This window comes from Mytilus edulis, chromosome 8, assembly GCF_963676685.1.
Source record: "Mytilus edulis chromosome 8, xbMytEdul2.2, whole genome shotgun sequence".
Taxonomy (NCBI): domain Eukaryota; kingdom Metazoa; phylum Mollusca; class Bivalvia; order Mytilida; family Mytilidae; genus Mytilus; species Mytilus edulis.
The window spans coordinates 6,677,829-6,692,468 of NC_092351.1; the positions used below are offsets into that span (position 1 = coordinate 6,677,829).

Consider the following 14,640-nt stretch of genomic DNA (forward strand, 5'->3'; position numbering starts at 1 on the left):
TGTGGAAGAAACAGTAATATGGTTCCGATTGTCCTGCTTTCTCATTAGGTACATATACAAATGTGCAAGTGCACCAATCCGTCATCCATTGATAGGCCAATAACTCATTTTTTTAACAAAACAATGCACGTGAAATACATATACTATAATTCTGAAAACAGACACAAGGAATGTATTTTTAACATGCATTAAAACAGAATATGAGCATTGATAAATGAATAAATAAAATCAACAAGTTATTGTTATAAATAGAAGGACAATCATGCAATATATAACCTTGTTCTTGTTCTGATCTTGACGTTATCTAAATACTATAAACGTGACAGACCTTCATGTATATTATGATTATCGCTTCCGTTGTTTGAATTCCGCTAAGATGAAGACTTTTGTAAGCTGTTTAGCCTTGGTGATTTTTACTCTAGGTAAGGACGAGGTAGGGATATAGAATTCCAAAGGTGACGAATATCTTATGCTGTTTTAGACTCTGGGTAAGGAACAGGTAGGAGTACACTCTGTATAGACTTCTAGTAAGATGATGAATTACGTATGCCGTTATCCTTAGTTGTTATTACACTGGGAAATGAACATGTAGGAATATAGACTTCCGGTAAGAGACAACTTATGTATGATGTTAAGGCTTGGTTATTTTTACTCTTGGTAAGGAGGGATAAAAATTTCGTTGGGAGGACGAATTTGTGGCTTGTTCAGCATAAGTTGTTTTATTCTAGTTGAGGGACAGGTATGAAAATAGACTTTTGATAAGATGCCGACTTGTGTATGCTGTTTGGCCTTACTTAGGCATATAGACTTCCGGTAATATGAAGACTTAAGAATGCTCTTTAGCCTAAAATGAATCTTTTTCAAGGTGTGTATTAGGTTGAAATATAGATACGGTAAGATCACGACATATGTATAGCCTAGCCTAGGTGATTTTTATTCTAGGTAAGTAACGGTCAGAGAGGGTAAGATGACGACTTGGGTACGACTTCCGCTAAGATGACGACTTTCGCTACATTAATGAACCCTCGCAACAACTATGTGCAGGTGCCCTGTTGTTAAACAGTATTACTGTTTTGGTCCAATACGCTTTCATTTTCAAGAGCTTGCTAAACTTTTCCAAAATTGATCCTGATCCTTCAACGTTGATATTATCCTATCTGTTAGATGTTTATGTATTTTAAGTATATACTGACTTCCCCTCTTTAATATATACTCAATGCTGCGACATTGAATACAAGTAACAAACATGTTTTTGTATCAACTCTTTATATAAAAAAGAGGACAATTGGTAAGATTGCCAATGAGACAACTGTCAACCAAAATAAAAATGAAGTCGTAGTACAAATTATAGGTCACCATATGCATGTATGTATACTTATAAAAAGAAGATTTGATATGATTGCCAATGAGACAACTGTACACAAGAGACCAAAATGACACAGAAATTAACAACTATAGGTAACCGTACAGCCTTCAACATTGAGCAAAGCCCATACCTCATATTCAACTATAAAATGCCCCGAAATGACAATATAAAACAATTCAAATGAGAAAACTAACGGCCTTATTTATGTAAAAATATTAACGAAAAACAAATATGTAGCACATAAACAAACGACAACCACTAAATTACAGGCTCCTGACTTGGGACAGGCACATACATACATAATGGGGCGGGGTAAAACAAGTTAGCCGGATCCCAACCCTCCCCCTAAGCGTGACAGTGGTATAAAAGAGGGACGAAAGATACCAAAGAGACAGTCAAATTCATAAATCGAAGATAAACTGACAACGCCATGGCTAAAAATGAAAAAGACAAACAGACAAACAATAGTACACATGACACACCATAGAAAACTAAAGAATATTAAACAATACGAGCCCCACCAACAACTAGGGGTGATCTCAGGTGCTCCGAGAACGAACTATAAAAATCAGCTGAAAAAGGCTCAACTCATGAGATGGACAAAAATACAAGTGGACGTGGCCGGGTACTTGTACATCCCAACAACAAAAAGACACTAGGAATAGATCTGAGAGTACTTGCAGTTATCGGAGAGCTAGTTCAAAGCCACTAACAAGTAATAAATATAATATACTTGTATACTTTTCAATTCAATCGGTATTAACTGCATCTTAATTACTGTATGATCTTCCTTGTTCTTTTATCTGATTGATGACTAACTAAAATTTAAATCATGCAAAAAGGGAGGGCATCTTCACTGATGTAGAACAATGATTTACGTGTATATTTCATTGTATTTGTTTAGGAGTGACGGCACATGGTCCTCGTCCTGCAAGACAAAATGCCAGAAATAATTCAAATGGAGGCTCTAGGATAATTGGTGGATCGACATCACAGGCACATCAGTGGCCTTTTATTGCCTCCATTCAGTACCATGATGGTTATCATTTCTGTGGTGGTGTACTGATAGGACAAAAATGGGTTTTGACTGCTGCCCATTGCACAGAGGGAGCAAAGTAAATACTTAAGCTAGGTTTATGGTTAAGAATATGTGCATCTTTATTGTACAGATTTCTTCGATTCAAACAACATGTAAATACACGACATATAACATTGTTCCTTTTTCGCATTGTTTCTTTTCCTCGGCTAATACCTCCAACGCCTAAATGTACAATAAAAATAGCAGCAACTGTATATAATATACCAATGTGACAAACGTCAATTCGACGTAACTGCGAGCACCTTCGATACTTATAACTTTAAATGTCAAATATTATATGGGTCATTTTCAAAAAATGTCGAATTTTGAAATTGAAAAATTTATTAAAAGTTACTTATTCAAACAACCCTCTACATAAGCAAATCAAAACAAACAGTACTTTAAGAACAACATATTAAAAGATGCAATCTTAATGATGTCATACAAGAATATCTTGAAACATTTTTTGATCGGTGGTACAATATTTTGTCTATCCTGTTACCATTTTCAAAAGAAATTTTGGGTTATTAAGAAAAGGTTTAGATAAAATGTCAAGCTTGTTTTACGTTACCAATTAGATGGTTTTCAAGAGAATAAACTTCTATATATATTTATTCTGTAAAATAATAGATTATTTGCCAATTTTCTAGGTTGTACTGAAAAATGGCTCTAAAAATTGGTTTTCATAGGTTGTAAAAATTACCACCAGCAATGCAAGTCTAAGATAACAATTTATATTGTTCGGCCTTTTTTCACCCTTTCAAATAAACCCAACATCAAGTAAATCCCTCATAAGTTAATTTACTTTTCTCTTTATTTCGTTGGTAACAGGAACGTACGTTTCTGATATATCACTATATAAAAGTCTATCCTGTTACCTTTTTGTCTATCCTGTTACCGATATCAGTATTGCACCTGCAAATGCTTAATTGGGAAGATTAAGACGTTATAACCTTAAGATGAGTTCAAACAATGAAATATTTCATTCGTTTTCCACCTACATGTTCAGATAAAAAATTTAACGACGTTTTTGTCTATAATTGTCTATCCTGTTACTGTAACCATAGCAACCATAGTAACAGGATAGACATAACAGGATAGACAAATTTCTAAGTTTTTGATTGCTGTTGTGAAATAACTACTCCCTTTGGTGAAGTGATTATGGTTTTCTATTGTGAATTTGGTTTCCAACACGTTATTACACTTTTTATAACCATAATGTTAGTATAATTAATCAAAATGGTTGGTAACAGCATAGACATGTAAATAAGTACGCTCTATTTTTTTTCATTAAATGTCTTGAAATGGTTTTTTTCTACACTGTCGTTCAAGAAACGAGGCGTTTTAAATGTAAAGATAACTTTGCATTTTTGAAATCAACACTGACTGATTCAATATTCATAGGGAAAATAATTTAACGACTGATTTAAGTAGCGGTAACAGGATAGACATGAACCTCCTGTACGCTGATTGAATTTAGTTTGTAGATAATCTGTTACAAACAATGATAAAGAAGCTACGATTTTTCGTTAGAATTATAATTAACATTCTTAAAACGTCCCTTTTGCAGGTATTAAGGCGATCAGAAAATCGGAAAAAATTCATTTGAAATGTGTTTTTCTGACAACGTGCGCACACAAATACCCCCAAAATCGGACTTAAATGCAGTTTAATCTTATCAAAATAGATGTAAGGTGTGTTTATTATTAATGTTCTGAATCACAAATCCGACAAGCTCTCATGCATTTAAACCACTACAACTGAAATTTCATCAGAAATAAAAAAAGTTTAGCATGGGTGTACTGAAAATTCTACATTTTTTTTTTAAAATGACCCATATAGAACCTTAAAGGGACACTAGCTACGATATATAAAAAAAAATAAAGTATGATTTTTTTTAGATCAATCATTAATCAAATTGGAATAATGAAATAATAATTTGATTTTAGCAATCAATTTCCTTTAATTTTGTTGAAATAAGCGATTAAACATAATTTTTGACTGATTCACTTGCAAGTGAAAACGTCATCATCATTCTAACCGGTATTCATGTGAACTTCAAGTTAACCCCTAGCTAGAGATTGACAACGCATGCATTGTACGTGTACTGGTTATTTAAAGTCATAAGAAACCTCAAATTAGAAAAAAAATATGCATATGTTTTTTATAACTAAATGGATAGTTTTCATAATACAACTTATGTACATATACTTTTTTCTGAAGAAAATTCTTTAATTTGTCCACATTAAGAAGAAGTTTACTTATTTTTAATTGCTTGCTTCCAGGAAGCAATTCGCCGACATATTTTCCGTATGCATAGTGACCCGAATGTAACCCTCCTCGTAAAAATCCGGTGATCGCAATACGCATGCATCTGTCATTAAAATAAACAAATATCTGATTATACATGTTAAACACGTGCTCAATACCCATGCTTTTTGTGATTTGATTACTATAAGGTGACAATCGGTAAAACTCGGCTTCAAATCACGCTATTTAATGAGCAGCCATATTTGTTAAATCATAACAAACAGAGAGAAAAAAATTGACGATTATATGATGTATTTGCGAAAATAATGATAAAATCGTGCACAGAGGACTAAGTTTATGATATATACATGCATTGGTTCAAGAATTGGATAAACATTATTTTTCACCACTCACTCGTTTCATATCACTTTATTAAAGAAAAAGAATGTCAACAATGAAAGTGAAACTACGGTAAATCATTTGATTACTAATTCGATGCACATAAAATCATTCTTATATGGTTAAAAACAATGAGAAACATCTATTTTTAATCTATAAATAAAATCAAACAGACCTATAAAAATCCAATTGTACGTGTTGGTTTAATCTATTCGTATCTTTATTTTTGTTTACATCGCTTATATGGTCATCTGAGGTCAAATCGATAGTTAATTAGATGGCGTCTGGACTAAAATACACACGAAACGAACCTATATATTATCTACCCCAAGCTCTGTAAACTGTTTATTTTAGACTTTTGATAGTTTGGATAAATGTTTTACATTGTTATAAACCAAATATGAGAATTTGAGTCAAATCGGTTACAATGAATTTGACAGCTAGTGCCCCTTTAAACCCCACCCGTAGAACCACCAAAACTTTCCTCGTGCCTTATGCTCCTAACGTTAAACTTTATAAATAGAACATACTGTTGAAGAACCAGTATCAGAACTAGTTATACTAGTTCCAAACTATAAATAATTACTACAAATAGCTAACAGGAAAAAAACAATTTCAAACGAAATAAAATATATTTAAAGTATTCAAGCATTTATTGATTATCCAATTATCTGATATTTTTCAAAGATATATGTGGCAATTACTGATGATTTTTTTAACCAAACTGCGTATGTTGACGTTAAAAGTGGTGTTCATCATTATACGTGATGTGTGATTTCCTACATAGAATTTAACTTTGATAAGAATTTTACTATCAATTAAAAGTTCACAGGTTGTGAAATACGTAACTACCAAATTTCTTCATACACCAAATTCAGATCTGGTGATTTCCGTGTGGTACTAGGGGACCATGTGATTGGTGTGGATGAAAACACAGAGCAGACCATTAATGTATCAGTCATACATAATGTTAGTACACATAATATATCAGTAATGTACAATGAATAGTTCCTCAATGTATCAACAAGACAACGCAAATGAAAAAAGAATGGTACTTTATTTGGCCTTTTTAACTTTTTTGGATTCGAGTGTCACTGATGAGTCTTTTGTAGACGAAACGCGCGTCTGGCGTATATATAAAATTTAGTCCTGGTATCTATGATGAGTTTATTTGAAGCACCAAAAAACTGGGGTATGAGTCAGGAAAGGTGTTCTTCGGGGTTACTTTCCTACATTTCTAAAATTCAAGGAAATATTTTTTCGACCCTTTTTAACAAACATAACACATGATGTAACATACTATGGTTTGATGGTTTTACACCGAAAATAGTAGTATTGGTATTGCTTGTCAACATACAATTGCCGAATACTAGTGTTGTGTTACATATAACACGCGCGCGTTTAGTATTCACACGTTTAACTGGAATGGTATCTATTATAAGACTAAATCAAATACATATTACGAGTGTATCCAAATAGTAAATTAATTAGTAATTCTTAGTATCAGTTATACTTACAATCAGAACAAAGACCATACAATTAAAGTATCAATACTAGAACTACATAGTTATTCATAACTGCGCTGAAATATAATAAATGAAAACGTTAAATTAGATAAACAACTAACTATATCTAGTATATTTAATGTTCTGTAGTTTGACGTCCATTAACTGAACTAGTACACATTTTTAGCTGAGACCCGCCTTTCAGTGATAGATTTTCACGCTGTGTTGAAGACGTTTGTTGTTTTCTGCTCTTTGGTCGGGTTGTCGTCTCATATTAAACATATTCCCCATTTCAATTCTTAATTTTATATCTACAGAATCCGTTCTACAACTTACAAGCACCGGAGCATCTTTTCTACCTGCCTTACGACCTAGCATTAATAGAGCTAGAACAACCTGCTGTACTGAATGGATACGTGCGCACAATTAATCTGCCAAACTCATGTGTAGGGTTTGATGGACAGATATGCAAGATCATCGGATGGGGAAGAACTTCAAGTAAGAAATAAACCTTTGTTTATATTTCTCATTGATTCAGAGTTAAGTTAAATGCTTTGCCTTATTACAGAGATAGCAACACGAAATGCTTTTTCTGCTAACGTTACGTTTAAGTTAATTTTATTCACAATGTCATATGCATAAAAAAATTGTAAACAATTGTATATCGCGATGGTTATTGATATATGTTGAAGACATTTATGATACAAAATTGCGAATTGTTAACGTTTCCTTGATTTTCCTAGATAGCTGTACCTTACGTCGTAACTACAATCCCCTTCCCTTTCATGAATGTGACCTACCGAATTAGACTGTTTACCGGATTTGTTATCACATAAGCAACACGACGGGTGCCACATGTGGAGCTGGATCTGCTTACCCTTCCGGAGCACCTGAGATCACCCCTAGTTTTTTGGTGGGGTTCGTGTTGTTTATTCTTTAGTTTTCTATGTTTTGTCATGTGTGCTGTTGTTTTTGTCTTTTTCATTTTTAGCCATGGCGTTTGTTTTAGATTTATGAGTTTGAATGTCCCTTTGGTATCTTTCGTCCCTCTTTTACACCTCTTTTTTATTAGCTGAAAAATGAATGAATATATTTAAAATTAATACCCGAAAACTGAAATGCTAACAGTTCATAAAAAAATATACATTACTATATGCATTTGAAAATAACTTGTTAATGCTTTTGTTATACACATTTTGTGGCAGGAGCAAGGCAGACTGTCACATTACAGGAAGGAGATGTTAATGTAATACCAATAGATGTCTGTAGGAACACGTGGGGTAGTTATGTTTATTATGGAAATCTATGCGTGTTTTCATGGGGAACAACTGCATGTCAAGTAAGTTGCCTAATAATTCATCAGTGTAATATGTACATTTTGTATTTCTTGGGCTCGATTAAAAAATGTATTTGAAATATACCTTTTTTGTTTTTAAAATTCTACACTTAATTTCCATCTGTGAAACAGCCATAGATGCCGTGGTATAAATTTTTCTTTTAATGATTGAACATGTCTCATGATGTCTATACTTAACATTATTTTTTAATTATTTTTTTCCCATTGAAACGAAACTGATTTAAAACCATTTCATTGAGGGATATCCATTTTTTGTATTTTAACTATTTTTGTTTTAGATAATGTAAGAATATCAATTTCCTAGAAACAATTGAATTATATCGTTTCAGGGAGACAGTGGTGGTCCTTTGGCATGTCTCGGGACAGATGGGTACACGTTAGCCGGGATATCTTCATGGGGAGATATAGAATGTGGTGATTACCCCTCCATTTATACTCAGGTGGCTGAACATTTGGGATGGATCCACGATATCATGGACTACCACGGTTCTTCGTAATAAAAATATATATACATGGCTTAAAAAAGGACACGTTTCGATGTATTCCCTTAAATAATTATTGATCTTAATTATTTACAATAAAATTGAGAACTAAAACTAGGAATGTGTCAAAACAGCAGAAAACAGCCTAAGGCGATCAATGTGTCTTCAACACAGTATAATACTTTTAATGTAGCTATCTTGATTTTTATCAGAAATATGCCTGTCTTACCATTAGTGAGACATAAAGTATCGATCAACTTTCATATCATTAAGTTATGACTTAGATATGACAGACAACACTCAGCTACAATCACTGAATAACAACTAATTAAGCTACTGCTTACTTGGGACAGGTACAATCAGAATTCGTTTGGATAAATTTTCAGGGAATGCTGAACCTCCCCATACCTGAAACAGCACAACATAAGAACATATTGTCAAAATCAGTTGCACATTGCATGACTCCCTGGATTGGCACAAAACACAAAACCAACTGACATGTCTATACATGTATATACAGACAAAGGACACAAAAACACTGATCAATTAGTAACAGATACATGTACAGAAGACGTATTCAAAGCCCGTGACAACTTATAAATACGTCTTGTTCTTCTATACTATAAATGTATCAATTAGTACACAACTTACGGATTTATATATAATTAAAAACCAATTGTTCCGAGAACAATTGAAGGTCTTTCCATCAAAACAATGTATTTTGATATGAAAAGTTGTGAAACTAAGTTTAAAATGTCATTTCAATCGTCAAATGATAGCTCCTAGTAAGCTGATTCCAAAAATATATTGTTTCCATACATTTTTTTTTAAATAAGGGAGATAATTTGTTACTTCCGGTTTGAAAAATGTTACTTCCGATTATATTTGAATATTTACTTGACACTGATTCCAAAAATATCTGGTTCTATATACTTTTATATTAAAAAGTACAAAAAAATAGCTATTTCCGGTTTACAAAAGGTCACTTCCGGTTGTTTTTTACAAGGTTAAATGGTTTGATATCTTTTTCTAAAAGTTGTATATCTTTATCATGTATACATATAGAATAAAAGCAAAGGTCAAAATCTAGAACGTCAAATTGAGCTATGACCTTGAGATCAGTTTCAAGGTCATAAACCAAGGACCTCAAATCAAAAGACCATAGGTCTTTATTATATTTAGTTAATGAGTTATATCACCAAACGCGTATTTTTAAATACAAGAGGGGAGAAAACTCCCTTTTACATTCAACGTACGCTTGCAATCAAAATTTACATCTTACGACATGTCGCAACTAACAATTTAGTAAAAATAATTTGTTGATATCTTATACAGTCTTTGGATATAAGTGAAAATAAGCCAAATTCAAATATTAGAATATGACCTTGACCTTTGACCTTGACCTAATTTTAATTTTTTGGGACCAAGGACCTCAAATCAAAAGATCCTAGGTCTCTATCACTTATGATTTATAAGATAGAAATTCATATCACTTATATCAGATGCATAAGGGGAAATAACTCTCATATGGAGCGGTCATATCGCTTCGGTCAAAATAGGACAAATCATGCGAAGGATATAACGAGCAATTTTGTAAAATAAATTTGTCATAATCTTTTACGGTTGCGAAGGAGATGCGCTAACAAGGAAAACAGTGTTTGGGGAGATAACTCCTACAAAGAAAAGTATTCATTTACGCAGGGTAAATTTCAAAAGTGCATAAACTGTTCGATATCATATACCAAATATCTAAGCGACATATTGCGAAACAAATGTTTATCGCAAGAACAAAATTAGGCGGAAGAAAAAAAAAAAAAAATAATCAGAAGAAAAACAATAGGTCTTTCCACAGAAAAGTGGAAAGACCTAATTAGTGTCAAGACTTCATAGACAGTCTGAAAAAAGCAAGCCATTGACTTCATAAAAAGTCTGAAAAAAGCAAGCCATTGACTTCATAAACAGTCTGAAAAAAGCAAGCCATTGACTTCATAAACAGTCTGAAAAAGCAACCAATTGTGTAATGCCAAAATGTTGTAATGTTGTATCGAGAGTATGTTAAACCATCACAAAACATATTTAGTGTTTTAATTAACAAACTCTGCACACAGCAATGTCATATACTTAGGAATGTATACAGTTCTACAGAAACAGCGAAAAGTTTAAACCAAATGTTTGTATCTAGTAAAAGATAAAAGAGGGACGAAAGATACCAAAGGGACAGTCAAACTCATAAATCTAAAACAAACTGACAACGCCATGGCTAAAAATGAAAAAGACAAACAGAAAAACTATAGTACACATGACAAAACATAGAAAACTAAAGAATAAACAACACGAACCCCACCAAAAATTAGGGGTGATCTCAGGTGCTCCGGAAGGGTAAGCAGATCCTGCTCCACATGTGGCACCCGTCGTGTTGCTTATGTGATTACAAATCCGGTAAATAGTCTAATTCGGTAGGTCACATTCATGAAAGGGAAGGGGATTGTAGTTACGACGTAAGGAACATATCCGATATCATTTGTGAAACGGTTATTCCATAACGGTCAACCAACTCGTGATGGCGTCCGTAAAATTTCCGAAGGGATGATTTCAACTTCACCATTTGGAACTCTTGGTTTAATAGCTTCCTTGTGAGCAGTAACCCTCTATCAAGAAAATCATGATAGGAAATGCATGCACGGGAATATCGTATCAATTGGGAGATATATACCCCGTATGCAGGTGCTGCTGGAATGTTGCTACTTAGAAATGGAAAGTTCACAATTGGAAAGCTGAAATCATCTCTTTTGTCGTAAAGTTATGTTTTCAACCAACCCTCATTGTCAATTTCTAGATGTAAGTCAAAATATGAAGCCGACTTAACTGTATCTGTAATACCCTTTATCTCCAATTCGATGTGATAGATGCGTTCCACATAGTCACCAAATTTTGAATTGTTTAGTGAAAGAACGTCATCTATATAGCGGAAAGTAGAGTTAAAGGATATTGCTAACTTCTTATCTTTCTTCCTAAGAAGTTCCTGCATGAAGTCAGCCTCATAATAATAAAGAAACAAGTCGGCAAATGGAGGGGCACAGTTTGTTCCCATTGGGATGCCGACAGTCTGTTGAAAAACAGGTCCTCCGAACGTTACAAATATGTTGTCAAGCAAGAAATCAAGCATCTTGATAATATCGGTTTCAGAAATTTTTTTGTTTGAATCAGAGTGATTCTTTACAAAGTATGAATTATCCCTTCCTAAGACAAGATACTTGTATCTACGTTGGCCATTCTTTTTTATGAAGCAAAGTAATACCAACTCTTTCAATTTGTCTTTTAGTTTGAAATGTGGAATACTTGTGTAAAGAGTAGAAAAGTCAAATGTTTTAATAATGTTACAAGATGAAAGAGAGTTAGATTGTATGTACTTTAAAAGATCTTTGGAATTTTTAAGTATCCACATCTGATTCACGCCACCTCTAGAATAGGCAGTTTCACAATAACTTTGAAGCCCGTTTTTGATTGCTGATAAAATAGATGTTAATAATTTAGAAAGAGGTTTCGTGGAGCACTTGAAGACCCAGCAATATACCGTTGTTTGTAAGGACACTTATGTAGTTTAGGTATCCAATACAGTGATGGAAGATCCAGTTCTTCATCTTTGGTTGAAATACCAAAGGAACAAAGAACAGACCTATGAATATCCAGGATTTCCTCTTTGGTAAGTGTCGTGAGGGTATATGTTGAGTTTCCAAGTGAATTGTCTATACCTAATTCGTTTATCAAGCAGTTAATGTAGTGACTTTTACAGACAAAAACGATGTTATTTGGGGCTTTGTCTACGAGGACAACACCATATTTATCATGGAGGTCGGATAAGTGTTTAGCAACATTTTGGTCTTTAAAGATTGACGTAGCATGGGTATTGATGAACCAATTCAGTTTCTTGATTCTGATTTGTATTAACGACCTCACTGCCTTAATCCATTCGGATAGAGTGTCTACATCTTCCTTTTCACGTTTAGCCCATTGCCTGGCATAATCCTCGACTGAGTCCATCAAAATTTTAAAGTTGTTTTTCCAATTGATGGATTTAGGCTCACGATATTTCGGACCTTTCGATAACACATTTCGTAGAGAAGTGTTATTAACAATGTTAAGGTCACCGGTAATAACGTGGCCAGCAGGATTATATATGAATTGGGAACTAGCACAAGTGCAATCAGGAGGTTTAGACTTGAAGTCGTCAATATCGAGATTCTGCAAAACGCGTTTGTAATTGAAAATTTTAGTTGCAATAGGTTTGGTATAGGTATAAGAAATTATTGGTACAGACTGGTCTTTGAAATAAGGAGGTATTTTCGATTGAACTAATTTATGATGAAGGATATTGCCTAGGTTGACGCCATCGAGACCTTTGTTGGCAAAGGAAAGATTTAGAAAAGATCTTTTCTCTTTTTCATCTTTTCCAATGCGAACTGGCTTGAAAAGTCTGTGACTTGCAATATCCGAAATTATAGCTTGAAGTTTGTATTGGTTTCAATGAGGGTTTGTAACAGTGGATTACAAACATAAATTGAACAGAGAATGAAGTTTTGAAAGGGGTAATGAATAAAGTTTCGTGCGAATGTGATGAATACCTAACGGCTTTTGTATATATGATAGCAAGTCATTAATAGAGACATCATGCAGAGAAGGTGATGTATAATGACGATGACCATGACTGCGTCTACGTCGAGGAGTCGAGTTGAAAATATTCATCACATTCACCGAGTTACACGAAGGACTAGATAGAATACCTATACCATCAATTTTGTCATTGCAGCCATACGGTGTTGCAGTTCCCAATTGTCTAATCCAGTAGTCTTCTTTTTGTCTACGGAGAGTCGTTGAAAGATTAGGATTGTTAGAGCTATGGTATATCTTTTCGATAATGCGAACTGTCATAGAAACGATGGAATGATCGGGCTGATTGAAATGCTGGTATAAAATGTCGTTAGCATTGAGGTTAATGTCTGATCTATAACGTTATATGTGGTAACGAAATCCATATCTTAATGATTTACCTATTATAATTATCAATTAAGGACTTTTGACAAGGTGAGTACGTTATGTATGGACCTGTTCAGATTAAATTGATAAAGGATGAAGTCTTTCTTATTTTGAATGTTATTGGGGATATATTTGTTATAAAAACGGGGCTATGCGTTTGAGCTTTTGATTACGAATTTTCATCAGAGTTGTGTATTTTTGTTATTTTACTTTTTCCTGTTACTTTTTGGATTATTTTTAGTAATTTCACCTATTTGAACCGAAATAAATAGAAATCTTATTGTCCATTTTTTGTTTCATAGATACATTATGATTTCTTCTGCATGTTTTACTACAGTTATTCACACATGTTTATTCACAAATCCCTATGCGAGTAATCGCTACGCTTAGAAGAGTCTATTTTCAAATTAACGAAATTTGACTCTTAGTTTTATAATTTTCGACATGTTACCTACTCTGTGGTAAGAAATCCCGGTACCCGGCCAATTACATACAATCAAAAAAAGTATTATACTATATTTAAACGTTGCAATTTTTGGGGAACGTTTACTGGGATTCCGCTAACTATGTGACATTTTTTATGCATGTGCCAAAGTCAGGAGTCTGTAAATTCTGTGGTTGTCGTTTGTTGATGTGTTGCATATTTGTTTTACGCTCATTTTTGGGACATAAATTAAGCAGTTAGTTTTCTCGTTTGAATTGTTTTACATTTCTAATTGTTTTCATTTCGGGGCCTTTAACAGCTGACTATGCAGTATAGTGCCCATTGTTGAAAGCAGTACGGTTACCTATAGTTGTTAATTTCCGTGTCATTTGTCTCATTTGCAATCATACCACATCTTCTTTTTTATGTCATTGAAAAAAATCCCAGACAAATATATGTCTCTGGTTATGGAAAAGAATTGTGAACAATTTTGAACTTGAACTGTATGGTTAATGTAGCTGAACTAAAAAAATTGTAAGTTTGCAGTTTAAACCAAGCAAAGCACAAATACATGCATGTATATTGTTATCGATATCCATTACCTGCAAGACTAGAGTTCCCTTTCCTCACAAGGAGGAAACATCTTAAGTTCAACTTTATTTTCAATATCAATCAGTCTGTTCCTATTGTATCCTACAGGTACACCAACACCATTGCTATCAAAGTATTTAACTTCATACAAGCA

The 14,640-nt window shown here is 33.5% G+C and overlaps 1 protein-coding gene across 1 annotated transcript; it reads left to right on the top strand.

Moving 5' to 3' along the window:
• The first annotated feature begins 307 nt into the window (after window positions 1-307).
• On the top strand, window positions 308-8,552 carry LOC139484673 (chymotrypsinogen B-like). Its single transcript, XM_071268530.1, has 6 exons — window positions 308-422; window positions 2,271-2,481; window positions 5,972-6,062; window positions 6,916-7,096; window positions 7,804-7,937; window positions 8,285-8,552. Exons 1-6 carry the CDS (start codon window positions 377-379, stop codon window positions 8,450-8,452), a joined length of 831 nt encoding a protein of 276 aa, XP_071124631.1. The 5' UTR covers window positions 308-376; the 3' UTR covers window positions 8,453-8,552.
• The last annotated feature ends 6,088 nt before the right edge of the window (window positions 8,553-14,640 follow it).

Excerpts from the sequence above, each read along its gene's own strand:
- LOC139484673 (XM_071268530.1), top strand. The coding sequence starts at position 377 with ATGAAGACTTTTGTAAGCTGTTTAGCCTTGGTGATTTTTACTCTAG. Across the intron at positions 7,097-7,803 it reads CGGATGGGGAAGAACTTCAA|GAGCAAGGCAGACTGTCACA; the intron begins GTAAGAAATAAA and ends ATTTTGTGGCAG. Across the intron at positions 7,938-8,284 it reads GGGGAACAACTGCATGTCAA|GGAGACAGTGGTGGTCCTTT; the intron begins GTAAGTTGCCTA and ends ATATCGTTTCAG.